This window comes from Macaca mulatta, chromosome 1, assembly GCF_049350105.2.
Source record: "Macaca mulatta isolate MMU2019108-1 chromosome 1, T2T-MMU8v2.0, whole genome shotgun sequence".
Classification (NCBI taxonomy): Eukaryota; Metazoa; Chordata; class Mammalia; order Primates; family Cercopithecidae; genus Macaca; species Macaca mulatta.
Genome location: NC_133406.1, coordinates 24,905,776 through 24,924,334, shown reverse-complemented (window position 1 = coordinate 24,924,334; position 18,559 = coordinate 24,905,776). Strand labels below are relative to the sequence as shown.

The 18,559-nt window shown below is 37.8% G+C and overlaps 1 protein-coding gene across 3 annotated transcripts in view; it reads right to left on the bottom strand.

Moving 5' to 3' along the window:
* Nucleotides 1-18,559, bottom strand: part of POU2F1 (POU class 2 homeobox 1) — a 185,023-nt gene that overhangs the window by 36,526 nt on the left and 129,938 nt on the right. For all 3 annotated transcript variants that reach the window (XM_001088884.5, XM_028850084.2, XM_002802053.4), the window contains 5 exons: nucleotides 13,730-13,830; nucleotides 9,162-9,215; nucleotides 7,316-7,435; nucleotides 4,738-4,926; nucleotides 2,848-2,974 (listed from right to left, as the gene is read on the bottom strand). In XM_001088884.5, coding sequence (XP_001088884.2) covers nucleotides 2,848-2,974; nucleotides 4,738-4,926; nucleotides 7,316-7,435; nucleotides 9,162-9,215; nucleotides 13,730-13,830 — 591 coding nt within the window. The remainder of the gene's footprint in view (nucleotides 1-2,847; nucleotides 2,975-4,737; nucleotides 4,927-7,315; nucleotides 7,436-9,161; nucleotides 9,216-13,729; nucleotides 13,831-18,559) is intronic.

The window sequence follows — 18,559 nt, the reverse complement described above, 5'->3', positions numbered from 1 at the left end:
TCCCAAGAGGCTGGGACTGCAGTGAGCCATGATTGTGGACTGCACTCCAGCCTGGTTGACAGAGCAAGACTGTCTCAAAAAAAAAATTGTCAAAATTAGCTGGGTGTGGTGGCGCATGCCTGTAATCCCAGCTACTTGGGAGGCTGAGGGAGAACTGCTTGAATCCGGGAGGCAGAGGTTGCAGTGAACCAAGATCATGCCATTGAACTCCATCTCAAAAACAAACAAACAAACCAAATAAAGCAAGAACGAGGAGCCTGTGAATCAATTTCCTATTTATTCCATCTCAAAAAAAAAAAAAAAAAAAAGTGGTGGCTCATGTCTGTAATCCTGGCACTCTGGGAGGCTGAGGTGAGCAGATCACCTGAAGTCAGGAGTTTGAGACCAGCCTGGCCAACATGGTGAAACCCCATCTCTACTAAAAACCAAAACTTAGCCTGGGATAGTGGCAGGCGCATATAATCCTAGCTATTCAGGAGGCCGAGACAGGAGACTCGCTTGAACCCAGGAGGTGGATGTTGCAGTGAGCTGAAATTGCACTGCTGCACTCCAGCCTGGGCAACGAGTGAAACTATGTCTCAAAAAAAAAAGAAAAAAAAAAAAAAATTAGCTGGGCATGTGGCGCATGTAATCCCAGCTACTTGGGAGGCTGAGGCAGGAGAATTGCTTGAACCCAGGAGGCGGAGGTTGCGGTGAGCTGAGATCGCGCCATTGCACTCCAGCCTGGGCAACAAGAGTGAAACTCCGTCTCTTAAAATCCCAAAAAACAAAAAACAAAACTCAAAAAATAACAGATGCTGGCAAGGTTGTGGAGAAAAGGGAACGCTTATACACTGCTGGTGGGAATGTAAATTAGTTAAGCTATTGTGGAAAGCAGTTTGGTGATTTCTCAAATAACTTAGAATTGCCATTTGATAGAGCAATCCCATTATTGGATATATACCCAAAGTAATATAAATTTTTCTGCCATAAAGACACATACCTGTGCGTATATTCATTGCAGCACTATTCACAATAGCAAAGACATGGAATCAACCTAAATATCCATCAACACTAGACTGGATTTAAAAAAATGTGGTGCATATACACAATGGAATACTACACAGCCATAAAAACTTTGAGTACCTGCGGACACAAAGAAGGGAACAACAGCCACCAGGGTCTACCTGAGGGTAGAGGGTGGGAGGAGGGTGAGAACTGAAAAAACTACCTATCAGGTATTATGCTTATTACCTGGGTGATGAAAAAATCTGTACACCAAATCCCTATGACATGTAATTTATCTATGTAACAAACCTGAGTGTAACCCTGAACCTAAAAGTTTAAAAATAAGAATAAAAATAATTGGGGGGTTGGGGTTAGGGCTCAGGAAACTTTTCTAATCCCTCAAGTGACTTTTTTTTTTTTTTTTTTGAGACGGAGTCTCTCTCTGTTGCCCAGGCTGGAGTACAGTGGTTCGATCTTGGCTCACTGCAAGCTTCGCCTCCTGGGTTCATGCCATTTTCCTGCCTCAGTCTCCTGAGTAGCTGGGACTACAGGCACCTGCCACCACGCCCGGCTAATTTTTTTGTATTTTTAGTAGAGATGGAGCTTCATCGTGTTAGCCAGGATGGTCTCAATCTCCTGACCTCATGATCTGCCTGTCTTGGCCTCACAAAGTGCTAGGATTACAGGTGTGAGCTACCACGCCTGGCCACCAAGTGACTCTTAAATATATCAATCTTAGGAAGCACTAAGCTATAGGATTTAAGGTCAAACTCCTGGAAACTTATCTAAGGTTCTTTAATGATCTGGTCTCTGCTAATCTTTCTGAGCTCAAATTTCACTATTACCTGTATATGCAAACTTCTTCTGCCATTGTAAGGCACTACTTATAGTTCTCTAACACAGCTTATTGATTTTTCCCCCATGTTTCTAAGCTTTGCAAATGCTGTTCATTTTCCAAGACTGACATGCTCCCTTTTGTAAGCCTATGAATGCATTTTCCCAAATTCACTGTGAAGACTTATCTGAGCACAAAGTTACAGGGGTCTCTTTGCTTGGTTCCCATAGCATTCTGTGCATATCAAGTCTAACACAATTTAGGTCTGTTTCCCTGTCACCAAATTGTGAACTCTCTGCAAGTAAACACTGAATTACTCATCTTTGAACCTTGAACATATGCTAGAATAATTACTTCATGACAAAAGACTTTGGAATGAATAAGAAGAAAAAAGGCAAAAAAAAAAAAACCCACTTAGAAATAATAAAGAATCAGTAGTGATGCACTAATGTTCCTTGGGTTGAAGCCTTGATACTCTCAACACTCTCCACCCTGATTACATTAACCGACCTTACACACGATTGGTTGTTTGATATATTAATTATATAATATTTACCACTCAAAGGACTCAAAGATGTTTTTTATAACTCACAAAATTTGTAGTTTCTATTATAAGCCTTTCCTCCTTAAATTAAAAAACAATGGTTAGAAGCACATACTTTCAATACTCAGTCTATATTCTTTGAATACACTTCCATGAAAAACAATTAAAACACTAGCAGCAACTTATCCAATTTACGTTTGGCATGTTGAATAATTTCACTTAGACTTTTGGCCAAACTCTTGGTTCTTCCTTAGTGATTAAGCCGATGAATGGCAGTTCAGGACAACCTTCAATAATGTGGTATTTATGACCAAAAAATATATATATATTTTTTTCTTAAACAAAAGTTTATAATCAACCAAAATTTAATAAAAAACATTGTTCTAATAGTTTCAGGGCCAAAATGACAGTAGTTCATGCATGTGTAACATTCAGTGAACAGCCTTGGTATATCACTAATTAGCTCTGAGGAGGAGCTCACCCTGCTGGCCCTGGGGCGTCTGTGAGATGATAAACTGCGCTGGCTGCAAATTGGTGGTTGGATGCACCAACACAAACTGTTGCAGGTTGAGATTCTGCTGTTGAAGCTGTTGCAGTTGTTGAAGATCCTGAAAAATTGGAATTAAAACATGGATTGGAGATTCTGAAATAAAAGTTCACTTAATTATAAGGCTTCCAGCTGATGATTTCTGTCACCTCCAAATAAAGAAAAGTAAATACTTGGCATGCTTTCATATTCCAAACAGGGTATGCTGTGTGTGTGCTTGACAAAGCATGTGAAGCAACCTGGAGCCTCTGCAACTTACTTACTATTTTTGTGGACTGACATATATTGTTATGATAAGCCTAATTTTCAAAGGTTCTTTAAAATTCCCTCAGAACAAATATACTTCTGTTTTTTATCACATAAAGACTAGTTTTAAAAATCAAGTGAGAAAATAGTTTTTAAATATTTGATATTCTCTTAAATAAAAATTAATCACATTATATCTGAATTTCCATCAATAAAGGGCCTATAATGACTTATGACATTTGACAACAGCTTATCTAACTTAACTGAAAAAATCAGTATTCAATTCTTTTGCCCTTTTCCACATGTTCTAAAGTATTCAATTTTTTAAAACAAAAAATAGCTATCCATATAAAAATTTGATCCCTAACAACAATAGCACCTTACATTGGCCTACTATTTTATAATTTTCAAAGTGTTTCATGTACGTTATCTTATTTAGACTAATGTTCATATAAGGTCTCACAGCTGGCACTAAAAACATTTATCTGGTGATGAGAAAGTGGCCAAAATCAAAACATTATCTTGATAAAGACTGTATAAAGACTAGTCTGATATCTCTACTCTTATAGTTAGTTCTTTTTAAATGGTTAGTCAAACTCTTGCTACAAGTTAAGTCCATTTCTGAGTCTTTTCTGACAGGCATAAAGACAGCTGTCTAACAATTAGACCCATAACTCTTCATATATTTTACTGATACAACTACTTATACCTTTTTCCTCTTCCTGAGATAAAAGATTTTATTTATTTTCCTCCTTGGTACTATTGTGTATGCTTCTTAAATAAATTTTTTTTTTTTTTTGAGATGGAGGCTCACTCTGTCACCCAGGCTGGAGCGTAGTGGCGCGATCTCGGCTCACTGCAAGCTCCGCCTCCTGGGTTCACGCCATTCTCCTGCCTCAGCCTCCTGAGTAGCTGGAACTACAGGTGCCTGCCTCCACGCCCGGCTAGTTTTTTATATTTTTAGTAGAGACGGGGTTTCATTGTGTTAGCCACGATGGTCTCGATCTCCTGACCTCGAGATCTGCCGGCCTCAGCCTCCCAAAGTGCTGGGATTACAGGTGTGAGGCACCATGTCCAGCGCTTCTTAAATAAATTTTTATTATCTCTAGATACTTTGCCCTAAAATGTGAAAACTGAAACCAAACAACATTCTAATGCAATCATGTTCTCCACAATGTTAATCACTCCATAGCAGAGATTACTCACTGTTTCTCTCATACATGGGTGGCAACATTCACCGTAGAGCACATGAAAAAAATTCATGTCTGCTGTAATTAGCTAATTAAAATAAATACAGTAATCCCCTGCTTCAAAAATATGCCAGCTAATTATTCAAGAATTGTCAATATAAATAGTTATTCAAATAATCAGCTATATGTTTATAATATCAACTACAATAAGCAAACAAACATTATTTCTAATTCAGTGGTAAGGAAGGGTACCACTTACCTCACTGATCCAGAGCTCCTCAGGCAGTTAAGGCCCCACACTAACAATCAAAAAGTTAATTTAACATTAAATAAAACCTGCCACTTTATTCCTCACTTGCTGCTCCCGCTATTGGAGTTCCTTACTCACCTGTGCGATCTGTATGGGCTGAGACAGGGGGATCTGCGTCATGGGCGTGGCAGCAGAGGCGGAGATGGTGGCCCCAGCAGCACTGTGCTGCTGGCTGGCGGAGTGCTGCTGCACTGCAGCGGCCAGCAGCTGTGCCTGTGCCTGTGCCTGCTGGAGTAGTAACTGTTGCTGGGCAGGCGTCAAAGTAAGCTAAACAAAATCAGAACATATAATGGGAAAGTGTTGAAGGAGAAAGTCTCCCAATGCGAGTCAACTGCTTTGTAATAGGTAAGTCAAATGATATTAGTCCCCAGTGACCCCACTTCACATGCTTAGCAGACAGCCAAAATGTTCATCAGTGATCAAACTACCATTACTAGCAGAACATTTAAATTAAAATGGTGGTCCCCACTCTGGACTTAATCATTCAAGCTTGTCCAGGGCCCTAGGGTTTGGTCAAGAAGTAATTAACTAGTAAGCAAGAAAAAAAAAAAAAAAAAAAAGAATCACCGCTGACAGGATATGAAAAGAAATTTACACCCAACCCAACAGCAAGTGATTAGTCAGATGAATGAGGAACAAGGATGCTGGATATAACCAAGGAAAGAACTGATAAGGCCCAGCTGCTTCCTATTAGCATGAATCCCTGCCATATTCCATCATTTCCATTAAGTCCAAAGATATGACTAAAGAATATGAGCTCCATTTGTTTCTTTTACAAGTCTCCCTACAGGCCCCTCCCTAATACAATCTTTTCTGTTATTGAAAGCATTGAGTCTCTGCAACTTTACATCTCCTTCCCAACACATTATCTCTATGAAACAGGTGGTGATAGCTGTTCTCTTTACATGCAAATGAACCCGAATGCCCAGGTTTAATAGAAGCTCCAGCCACAGGAACTTAGAATCCCAACTCCCTCTTACTATTGTAGACACTAGTCACCAAAACAAGACCCAAATAGTAAAGTAGGAAATGTATTTACAGCATATTTAAACTTGCTTTCATAAGGCAACTTATTTCAAACACACTTAAATCACAGTAAGTGTGTTCTACTTTTCTTTTGGTGACATGTTCTGATTGATCAAATAAGATGGAACCATAATTTTCTGAAGTATATGTACAGTCACTTAGTGCCACAACCTCCTCTAAAAGAATTCAAACACAATTTGTGCATTAGAAACATAAGGCTCAAAACCGTTTTTTTTTTTTTTTTTTTTTTTTTTGAGACGGAGTCTCACTGTGTCGCCCAGGCTGGAGTGCAGTGGCCGGATCTCAGCTCACTGCAAGCTCCGCCTCCCGGGTTTACGTCATTCTCCTGCCTCAGCCTCCCGAGTAGCTGGGACTACAGGCGCCCACCACCTCGCCCGGCTAGTTTTTTGTATTTTTTAGTAGAGACGGGGTTTCACCGGATTAGCCAGGATGATCTCGATCTCCTGACCTTGTGATCCGCCCGTCTCGGCCTCCCAAAGTGCTGGGATTACAGGCTTGAGCCACCGCGCCCGGCCTAAGGCTCAAAACCAAACCATTCAAAAACTCAAAACCCTTTAAGGGATATGTGTATATATAAAGTATAGATATATCTTTAATTTTTATATAACATATATACATACATACATCTCTACTGATGGGATTTTTGTAAACAATTTTGCAACAGTTCTTAAAACAGTTGTCCACTGACAAAATACACAACTGGAAAAAAAAAAAAAAAAGAAACAGAAAAAAAAAAACCCAGAAAATTCTTGGGAGTTAATGCGATGTGAATTGAATAATAACTATTCCTTACTATTGCCCTAAACCAATCCCCACAAAGATAATTTAATACACACATTTTCAACATTGGAAAAATATTTTGAATGGTGCCTTAGAGAAAAGACAGCTGAAAACTTAAAAGCTTAATATAGTCACACAGGTCAATTTATTAACAATAAAAAATAAATGACAGACCTCAGCCTTTTGGCTAAGATCAAGAATAAAAATAAACAACATTTGTTGAATGCTACATGCAAAGCACTGTTCTATAAGCTTTATAGTATTATCTCCAATCTTCACAACATAATGTAAGATGGGTATTATTAGTATCTCCATTTAACAGAAGGAAAACTGAGGTAGAGGAAAATGAAGTAATTAGGCACACGGTAAGTTGCAGAGTTAGGATATGAAGCCACATGTTTTATTTTAGACCATTACACAGTAACTTAAAGAAAAAAGTTTTTCTTTTGCAGGTACTAATCCATTCTTTAACTTCTACCCTGCAGTGATGTCTTAACGCCAAATGGACAACTGCCATTTTCAGTGTAATGATCTCAACTATATGATAATTACTCCATTGCAAGATGAAGCAACACCTGAAACGCGGGTTTAATAAAGTTGTAATTTATCCAGAGCATCCACAATTCTAACAAGAGATATCCTGAAAACTTATGACAAAGATAATTCCTTTTTCAGAGCTACGTACAGTGTAGGAAGTTCCTTAAAGACACAATAGTGCCAGGCATAGCCATGCTACTGCCAGCTATGGTGAAAAATTCTAATCAGATATTGGCCAATGGCAGTTCTGACACAGAAAAAGTTTATTATAATTCTCTCAGTGAACACTTACCCCAGTTATCTGTCCTCCAGCTAGCATAAGCTGGGTCTGGGGAATGGCTGCCTGCACTGAAGGCTGCTGGGAAGGCTGGCTTGGCTGCTGTGAATCCCCCGAGTCTTCATTAGATTTAGACTGAGGTGGAGTGGGGTAGGAAATAAAAGATTGCAAACAGTTGATTAAAAGAAATGTACTTAAAACCCCATCTTTTAGGAATTCTTTAAACCATGGACTTACTCAGTCATGAGTTCTGGTTTACCTCCTTTCTTTTCTTTGTATCTTCCTAGTTTCACATACTAAGTTTTTAGACTTTTTAATTTCAATGCCAGCAAAGCTGCTACTATAATTTTTAAAAATAAATAGTCATCCCCCACCAATTTATAGATTATTTTTCATAGCCCCCAGTTCCTCAACTCTAGAAATAGGGGGTAAAGGGAAGAACACATTTTCAATTCACCTCTACATTAGACCTTCCATACCAATATTTTAACACACCTGGTGGTCAGTCTGAAACTTCTCCATATACCACCTCAGAGAATGATCGCTTGATCCACAGAACTTTCCACCTAATATTTTACAGAACGGTAAATCTAGCAACTCCCATCAACTAACACACAAGCTCAGAGAGAAAATGCTGCAGTCAAGAGAGAGGGGCACGAAGAGAAAATTTTATGGTAATTAAAACTGGTTATGCAAAGCATTAAAATTCTGCATAGATTTGCATATTTCCCACCACCTGTTTTAGGGACTGCAGCAAGGCTAATTAACATAAATGCTCTGATTAATTCTGCCAGTCATTGAGAGATAATTACAGTGCAGGACTGTAAACATTCTGCACTGGAGATACAGCCTGTTTGCCAACATCTCTCTAAGGGATGAAAGTTTACCATGGCAACCAAGGCAATTTTCCGCCTCCTCTCCCTCAGAAAGTAAGGTCATATTATCTCTTTTTCTTTTCTCTCCTTGTTCCCACGTGTTACTAGGTCCATATTCAACTGGGTTTCATGAAATGCTCAACCCAAGGTCTTTAGTCATTAGCAACACTGAAATCAATCTTCCATAATACTGTCTTTCTCTCTTGACTGCTAGTTACCTAAACACTATAATGAAAGGAACCAGCAGGTTGATAGAAATGTTAGAGAGCACTGCCTAACACTTGAACTTTGTATGTTTTGCCATATGGTTCAAAGAAGGAAAGTGGCCAGATTTGTTTTAACATTTTGACTGTCTGTCTACCAATATCTATGAACAGGTTTAATTACAATTATTAGAAACCTAATATTTTAGGGTGGAGAGGAACCCTGGCAATCTTATAAATGTCCCCACTTAAGTACAGATGAGAAAAACTGAACCCAAGGAGGTTATGTGACTTGCCAAAGGTCAGACAGCTAGTCAGTGGCAGAATGAGAATGCAAACCTGGTCAAACTGTTTTTGTGAACACTTTTGTGAACAGTCCAGTGTTCTTTCCTCTGCCCTATAAGGTCTCCCTAAGACATCAAAAACGATAAATAACAAGCCTTTTGGAAACAAACTGGCATTTAAGAGAACTTTCAGGCTGTGTGTTTAGGTATGTGTTATAGCAGTATAACTTAGAAACATTTTTACTGAACTTACACATAAAACTTGGAAAGCAGACTTTTCCTGTCCATCTCTCGTTCATGCACAGTAGCAGAATATAAAATTGATTTTCATTAATGGTAATAATTATCATTATTTGAATCTTCACGAGATTCACTAATTTTAAAAAGGTAATACTTCTAAGCATTTTCTATCATAAAATATATGCTCACTATAGAAAATTAGAAAAATTTAAGAAAAAATAAATAAAAGATTGATCCATAATCCCAGGTCCCAGTTTACCTGTACATTTAAAGACTGAGCAGCAGCCTGTAAACTTGTTCCAGCGAGTTGGACCTATAAGTAATCAGGGGAAATTCTAGTTTAATACTGTTGACATTCATCACAAGGGGTTGTCATCACTAAATATTTTAAGTCTACTATGTGTCACCGAGCTAGAACTGAGAAGACAAAGAGGTCTGTCTTACTGAGTTAAAACTTTATGAACAAGCTAAGTCCCTTCTCAACCCACCCTACCCCACTGCCACCGGTCCCACAGAAAAATGCTGTTAATCTTTTTTTGAAGACGTTTTCCCACACTAAATGAACACTATCAGCCATGCCACACTTGTATTGAATGTTCCTTATATAACATTCTGTTTGTATTCATAGAATGCTTAGATTCTAAAAATTTAATTAATCTTCCACATTGTGTTAAAGAACATATAATAAGCTATCTATATACATTATTTATTATTAGAAACAATCAGAACCATCTACTTATTTTAATTTCAAATGTCCCATGTATACACCAGAGTAGAAATATATTTACACACCCACACAGCCCAGTCCTTAAAACATTTATAATCATAACTTAAAACTCTTAGCCGAAATAAGAAATCTATCCTATAAACCACACATAAATGTCTGTCAAAACATTTCATACATTCAGGAAGTTCAAATCATGGTTATGTGAAAATAAGGATACACATGGAATTAGAAAACCATCATTTGGCAACTATGATAAGAACTATGATTTAGGCAGAGTCATCAATGGATAACTGATGGGTGAGAAATCTGAGGAGTAACAGGATATTTACATATTCTCAACTATGTCTCCAATGATACTTAATACTTACAAAGGGTAAAATAGTGTCTTTTCATTGGAGAAACCTGGCAAATAATCAAGTGAGCACAAACAAGAGTCATCAGGAAGGAGACACATGCCTTCTGCTATGATGCACTGAGAGGAATACAGCATTGCTTATGCTGCATTCCTAACAAAAGTATAGAATCTGAATCTAATCACGATGAAAATCAGACAAACCCAAACTGAGAAACACTACAAAATAACTGGTGTATACTGCTGTCCTGAAACAAAGAAAGACTGAGAAGGGAGAAAGAGAATATAAACTAGGCTAGAATAAATGGAAAACTAAACTAGAATGGTGGCAGTGGGAATAAAAAGTAGGAAACATGCAAGTCTTTGCAATGTACTACATAAGGATCCTGCCTGGATTTAGATGAAAAGAAGAGAGTCATACATTATTCCAGGGTTCAAATCTGGGCAAATGGAAAATGTTAGTACCACTAACAGGGACAGAGAAGATAATGAGTTTCATTTTGTATATACCACATAGCATCAAGATGTCCTGAGATTAAATATAAATGTTGGTATGGAGCTCAGTAAAGAGTTAAGAGCTAAAATGCATTGACTACTGTGTCCTTTATTTGAAACTGCTAGTCCTGTTAGTAGATGAGAACCCTCGAACACAAAAACAAAAAAACCCAAATCTGAAGACATATGTAGAACACATTTAAAATACAGTGTAATCAGGAGAGGCCTACCTGAAGAGATAATATGTTTAAGGCCTAAAGGCTAAGAAGTCAAAGAGCCCAAGGAAAGAGCTTCAGGAACAAAGATTTGAAGAAGATAAAAATTTTATGTGGTTTTTACTTATTATGTTTCAGGGTAAAAGTTTGTTGAGGAACGGGATATTTATACAGTCTTTAAAGTACTGCCTCACAGAGTATTACCTACCAGGAGGCAAAAAAACGTATTTACAGTGGACAAATCTGATCAACACTACCTTAATAAAATAATCAAACTTAATATCACAATAATGGGACAAAGCAATATGATATGGCTTCTGAATGCACCGAGAGGGACTCAGCATCATTTCTCTTGTATTCCTTTCAAAAATGCGTAACTTGAATTCAGCCATTGAGGGAACAATCAAACACATTCAAGTTAAAGGGGCATTCTATAAAACAGCTGGCCTCTATTCTTCAAAAATGCCAATATCATGAAAGACAAAGACATGCTGAGGAATTGTTCTGGATTAAAGAGACTTAACAGACATGACAGCTAAATGCAAAGTATGGACTGGATTGTGGGCAGGAAGTATATAAATATGGGCCAATATTGGAAAATGATATCGCACCAATGTTAAGTTTCTGGAATTTGAAATTTGCACTGTAGTTTTGTAAGAGAATGCTGTTTTTATGAAAAACATGCTGAAGTATTTAGAAGTAAATGGTTACAATGTCTGCAACTTTCAAAGGACTTAGCAAAAAAAATTTTTTTTGGCTCGGTGCCATGGTATACGCCTATAATCATAGTTGTATAGGAGGCAGGAAGATCACTTGAGCTCAGGAGTTGGAGATCAACCTGGGCAACATAATAAGACCTCATCTCAAAAAAACATTTGTGTACATACATACATATACACATATGGTATAAAGCAAATACGGTAAAATAGTAACAACTGGTGATTCTAGGGGAAGGGCTTTCAGATGAACACTGTTCTATTGTTGTAACTCTTATAGATTTGAAAGCTTTTTAAAAATAGGAAGTTAAAAATAAAGAGAGAGCATTCCTTTACCAACTCCATTTAGCTAGTTTCTAACACCCTTCAAGACTCAGCTCAAAAATCACCCTGAGAGAAATGTCTTAGACTGTACAGGTTAAGCTAATCATTTCTTCCTCAGTAGTCTCATACTTGACCATTTAGTCATCTATGAATTTATTCAACAAATAATTACTGAACACCTGTTGTATCATGGGGTTCTTTGGTAAATGCTGGGACACAGGTAAACAACAAAAGGTTTCCATTTTTATGGAACTTATAGTCAATGGGGCAACAGACCTAAAACCATCTATTTTGTGTATGTATATTATAACTATGGTAAGGAAAGGTTCAAGGTGCTAATTCTCTCAAAAAGGGAGCTGGAAATAGATGGCAAGTGTCACACTGTTAATTATGTATCTAATCAGATGCAAGGACTTGTGTCTTGATGGGAGATTTAATGGTGTCGCAATTTCAAGTAAAATTCTTTGGTTTGCAGTCCTGTGGTCTGGGTGGTATTGAAGGGTCTATGACTTTGGTAATCAGTGGCCAGATCTAGAGGTCTCGGAGCTGGTACAGGGAGAGTTGCAATCATCTCGGAATTTGGACCCAGTGGGGAGAAAACTGCACATCATCTGTGCGCCCTCAGGGAGTCTTTAATACATTTGGACCATCACATATTTAAGCCAGATAAAGATGCTTACTAGGTCCAAACAATTGACTAAATTCTGTCAAAAATGCTATTCCTCTTAGGAACCCAGAAAAATTAGTGGAGGCTTGAATATGTTCTTAGAAAAAAAATCAACATGAAAACATTTTTTTCTTCTAGGATATATTTAAAATATTTTAAAATCCATTTTAGATGTTGATTTATCTTAATATTTTATCTGAAAGTTAATGTCAAAGTTTTTCCATTTCAAAGATACAAACAAAGCTATGTGCCTGAGCAAAAGTGTTCCATTAGGCCTCACTCTAATAGAAGATGATAACTGCTGCCTACAGGATATCCCTTTGAGTCTGTGAACAAATAAATGGGCTTTAGAACAGCTTTCCAGGATTTTACCTGTTTTCAAGTAGAAGAATTTCTTTTATAGTTTAGGTGGTCTGATGAAATATTTTGATGAAAAGACTTTAGTAAGATGTATATATTCAGTGCTCAGTAACTTAATATGTTAATATGTAACCTGGGAGGTCTTATGACCATACGGATTTTTCACTGAATCACTACCATCACCATCATTAGGCATCATCACTAGCACCATCACTATCAACACATGTAGACCACCAAAATATATAATTGCTCTAATATATAATTGTGAACATGAGTCAAGGGGTTGAGATACTCTGATAGTCTAGCTCCCAACTGTTTTCACTGTTTACCATTTTTAATCAGCTTCCATATCCCAAAACTATTGAGTACCAGTGTTTGTTTTTTTTATTCCCGTTCCCTCTACATTATAGCTAAAACATGAATGAACAGAATTCATGGTCTGTTTTAGACCCAGGGAAAAAATGTTGTGACACAGGCTAACAAAGTTGAGGCAGAGTCTTTTGAACCTCAAACTAGGGGGCGGGGCAAGCAAAAGCCTCTGAGTAGTTGCCCAAATCAACTGTCATGGTCTGGAACTGTTTTAGAGGACAGAAATGAGCTTGCAGCTCAGAGCCTTTTACAGCAGGTCTCAGGCAATGGTAGCTACATCTTTTTGGATGATTTTGATAATTTCTACCATCAGGCAGCCGCCACAGATACCCACTTACAAAAACAGCAAACCAGTTACTATACACATTCCATTCACAACAAGGAATTCCTTTGTTTCCCACACACCTGTGGAGTCAATGACTCTACACTCAACTAAACTATAGGATTTCATACTAACCAAATAGAATGACACAATTACACATAATTAGCACTAGGCTTTAAATAAGTTAAAAGGTTCCACATTCTGAAATAACTTCCTCAGGCCCCAGTATTTTATGCCTCTATCTTTCACTCTCACTGATGGTTGAGCAGAACATTCCTACCTGATGGAGATGTCCAAGGAAAGCCTGCGCCTGGGCTGTTGAGATTGCTCCTCCTACAGGCACAGGCTGCTTCTGAAAGTCCAGACCATTGGTTTGTGTGCCTAGAAAGCAAGCAAAATAATTACAACTATTAAAAGAAATAAATGAAATAAAGCACTAGATTTCAGTTACCAACATTCATCAGGCACCTATTTTGCATAAGTACTTTCCTAAATACCTCCAAGGAGAAGGGATTCAAAAGAAAGGAAACACAGTAAAATGGTTTATCTTCTAAAAGCAGGACTGCATGACAAGTACACAAACACTGATAAGCTTAAGAAACAGAAACAAAAATATAAATAATAAATTACAATCATAAGATAGTGTGTGAAAATTCAGATGTGAATGCAGCGACTGGAGCAGCTAGCATAGGAACAGAGTTCAAAGAGACCCTGAGGCTCTCTTCTATTTTCAGCTTACTTGATATGTGGCTAGACAGAAGAAATTCACTGGTGACTTTGCCAAGAGCAAGAAAGACTTATTATTAACTCCAAACACTTTAATGAATAGCAATCTGATGCAAAAAGCAACCTTTTCCATGATAAGCATAAAGAAAACAATAGCTGTACTAATTCCTTTAATCCTAAACAACAGATTGCTGCATGTATCTCATTAGCAAGGGCCCTGCTATAATTATATTTTTCAAAACGTTATGCGAGGCTGGGTGTGATGGCTCATGCCTGTAATCCCAGCACTTTGGGAGGCCGAGGTGGGTAGATGGCTTGAGCTTATGAGTTCGAGACCAGCCTGGGCGGCATGGTGAAACCCCGTCTCTATAAAATATCAGCCAGGTGTGTGGTGTGTGGTGGTGCGCGCCTGAAGTCCCGGCTACTCTGGAGGCCGAGCGAGAATGGCTTGAGCCCAGAAGACGGAGGTTGCAGTGAGAAAAGATCACGCCACTGCACTCCAGCCTGGGTGATAGAGGTACAACTTGTCTCAAAAAAAAAAAAAAAAAAAAAAAAAGAAAGAAAGAAAATAAAAGTGTTATGCGAGCGCTTTTTAACCACTTTTGCTGTGATCTGATATTAGAATAGGGCTAATTTATGGAAAGATAGGCCACCCTAACACCCAGAAATATTTTCTAAGGTATTATAATACATTGTTTTCAAATTACTATATCTGGTTATTATTTAGAAAAAGTCAGAACATCATGTACTGAATAAAATATAACAGACCACAGGTATCTGTAAGAATTGTCTAGACCATGGATATGGTTCTATACTTCCATTTCCTACCACTCAAATACCCCATCTTCCCATCCTTACACCTGTGTGTGCACACACATCCAGAGCAGACCAGTCAGAAGAGCACAAAGTTAGAACCTTACAGCAGTGTTTCTAAGACAGTGCTAACGTCTGCCAATATACACACCCTAATTTCTGGCAGATATATTACTTAAATAAGAATGAATAATTAGGTATAGCACACGAACCAGAGCCCTATTTGTTTCCTTGAGATAATTATAAAAGATATGTATAAATATTTCACTTTCTAAAAATTCATAAAATCGCTTCTTCTATTTTTTCCTAAAGTCTTCCACAAATAGAAAACTATAGAACTACTTAGACATACATAGTTAGTAAAATTGAGTGCAGGCTTGTGTCAAGTAATTGAAAACTTGCATGAAAATAAAATATAATTAGAGTCACCTCCTTTATTTTTTCTTATTTTTTTCCACGACGACATTCTAGTCAAGTAGAGTCACTTCCATAAGCTACACGTAGAAGTTTCACTATTTCAAAGTTGTGCATTTGTCATTAGTTGCTATCTCTATCCCTATGCAGGATCATCAGTACCTTTGCGGAGATTTTAAGATAGTACGGCATTGTATTATTTTGTCAATCATACCTCAATAAAACTGGAGGAAAAAGAGACTGTTCACCATTAGAGAAACATGCTCAAGATATATTAAATAAATCAACAAGGCTAAAAGAATATGAGATTTTGAAAAACAGAGACAAGCACTTAAAAGATTAACACAGTACTAATAGGAGGTCTTCGAGAACCAAATATTTCACTCTCATGGAGTCTGTGGAAATTCTGTATACTGGTTCCACTTTCAAGTTGCATAAAAATGCTATCAAAGCTGCTTATAAGTCACAAAGCACTAAATAATACAGAGAGACTGATGTCTAGTATCCCTGGTACAATGGTCTACTGGTAATAGTATTTAAGTGCCCTGGTTCTGCCTCTGGGGGGAGGATGAGCTGAAGGCATGGTCTCTGTATTGTAAAATGTTCTTACATTTTTAATAAATGATATTTTGACATCATAAAAACCTTTCTGGCTGGGGAGAGACTGCCCCTCCCAGGTTTAGTCAATTCTTGGAGACAGCAAAGGGCCCAGCCAGGAGCATGTCTTTGATACACAAACTAACCAATCTAGAGCCAAATTTCCTCAATCAGACTCTAGAGGCAATATTCTGCCTTCATCCTAGGGCCAGGTACCAGGCAACTAGAGACCACCCCTAGGTGGTCCCAAAGCCCTCCAAAATTATTGAAGTTAGCCAATCCTAAACTGCTTACTCTGTCCTGACTTTCCCACAGAAACTCCAACAAAGGTAGTGGCCTAGAGCCAGTGGGTGGCTTTCCCCTCTAATTCCAGCTACTCAGAGGCTGAGGCAGGAAGGATCCTTTGAGCCCAGGAGTTCGAGGCTGCAACCAGCTACGATCATGCCACTGCAAAAAGGTGACAGCCTAACTATTCCCCTTAAAAACCCCAGGAAAGGTAGTGGCCTAAACCTTCCACTCACTCCTATATTCTGCCCCCTCACCACTCTGGTGTCTTCCCCCATGTGGCCCTGCATGGTACGCTGTGCCTCCTGTCTCTAGGACCTGTGAGTATAATAAACTTTGTTTTTCTGAGCTTTTCTTATGTCTCCCGTTGTGGCCACACTGGACTTACCACCTCATAACAGAACACGAAACAGTATTCAAAGGTAGTAAGGTAAAAAGAATACTTAGACAACTACTCAGATAAATAGAGGAATTTAAGGTGCTAAGGCAGGTTAACCTCTTTTACTGTAGCAACTGAGGCTCCACTGGGAGGTGAGGAGTAGAAGAAAGTAGTTATTACATGGAAATTATTCTTGTAAAACATAAAGACCTAAATTGAACTAAAAGGAAAGGAGAGAGAAACAGATACACACACATACCCCAATTGGGAGTTAAGTATGAGACAGAAATGTGGAGGTAGGTACATTGGGGGCCGAAACCAAATAGCACTTGGTTTTGTGTGCCTGGGAGAAAAGGAGCACTCTACATTAGGAGACATAATAGGAGCACCTATATTAGGAGATGTGAAGACACAGAGAAACAGAAGGAGGAGTTAGAAAAGTAGAAAAAAACCCTTCAAGACTCGCGTGTTTACAGAAATCCTGAACAGATCAGTAACGAGTTAAACGAAATTAGTAACAAAAAACTTAACCAAAAAATCCCTGGACCAGATAGATTCACAGTCAAATTTTACCAGCTGTACAAAGAAGAGCTGGTACCAATTTTACTGAAACTATCCCCCAAAAATCAAGTAGGAGGAACTCCTCCCTAACTTATTCTATGAAACCAGCATCATCTTGATACCTAAATCTGGCAATGATACAACAAAAATAGAAAACTACAGGCCAACATCCCTGATGAACATAGATGCAAAAATCCTCAACAAAATACTAGTAATCCAAATCCAGCAGCACATCAAAAAGTCAATTCCTCATGATCAAGGGGCTTTATTCCAGGGATGCTAGGGTGGTTCAACATATATAAATCAGTACGTGATTAACTATGTAAACAGAATGAAAATAAAAACCATATGATCATCACAATAGAACCAGAAAAAAGCATTCAATAAAATCCAACATCCCTGTATAATAAAAACTCCTAATAAACTAGGCATTGAAGGAACATACCTCAAAATAATAAGAGCCATCTATGATAAACTCATAGCCAGTATCATATGAAACAGTCAAAAGTTGAAAGCACTTCCCCTAAGAACAAGGCAAGGATGTCCCTCTCACCACTGCTATTCAACATAGTACTGGAAGTCCTTGCCAGAGCAATCAGGCAAGAGAAACAAATAAACAGCATCTAAACAGGAAAAGCGGAAGTACAATTATCTAAAGATTGTGCTCAAAGACTCCTAGACCTGATAAATGACTTCAGCGGACTCAGGATACGAAATCAATGTACAAAAATCAGTAGCATTCCTATATGTCAATAATGTTCAAGTTGAAAACCAAATCAAGAATACAATCCCATTTACAACAGCCATTAAAATAAAAATAAAAATAAAAATAAAATAAAATAAAATAAAATAAAATAAAAACAGCTAGGAATACATCTAACCAAGGAGGTGAAAGATATCTATGAGAACTACATAAAAACACTGTTAAAAGAAATCACAGACAACACAGACAAATAGAAAATAATTCCATGTGCAAGGGTTGGAAAAATCAGTACCATTAAAATGTCTATACTGCTCAAAGCAATCTACAGATTCAACACTAGTCTTATCAAACTACCAACATAAATTTTTTTACATAATTAGAAAGAAACTATTCTAAAATTCATATAGAACCTAAAAGAGCCTGAATAGCCAAGGCAATCCTAAGCAAAAAAGAATAAAGCCAGAAGTATCACATTACCTGACTTCAAGCTATACTACAAGGCTACTGTAATGAAACAGCATGGTATGGGTACAAAAACAGATACACAGACCAATATAACAGAGTAAAGACCTCTAAAATAAAGCCCCACACCTACACCCAATTGATCCTTGACACAGTCAACAAAAATAAAC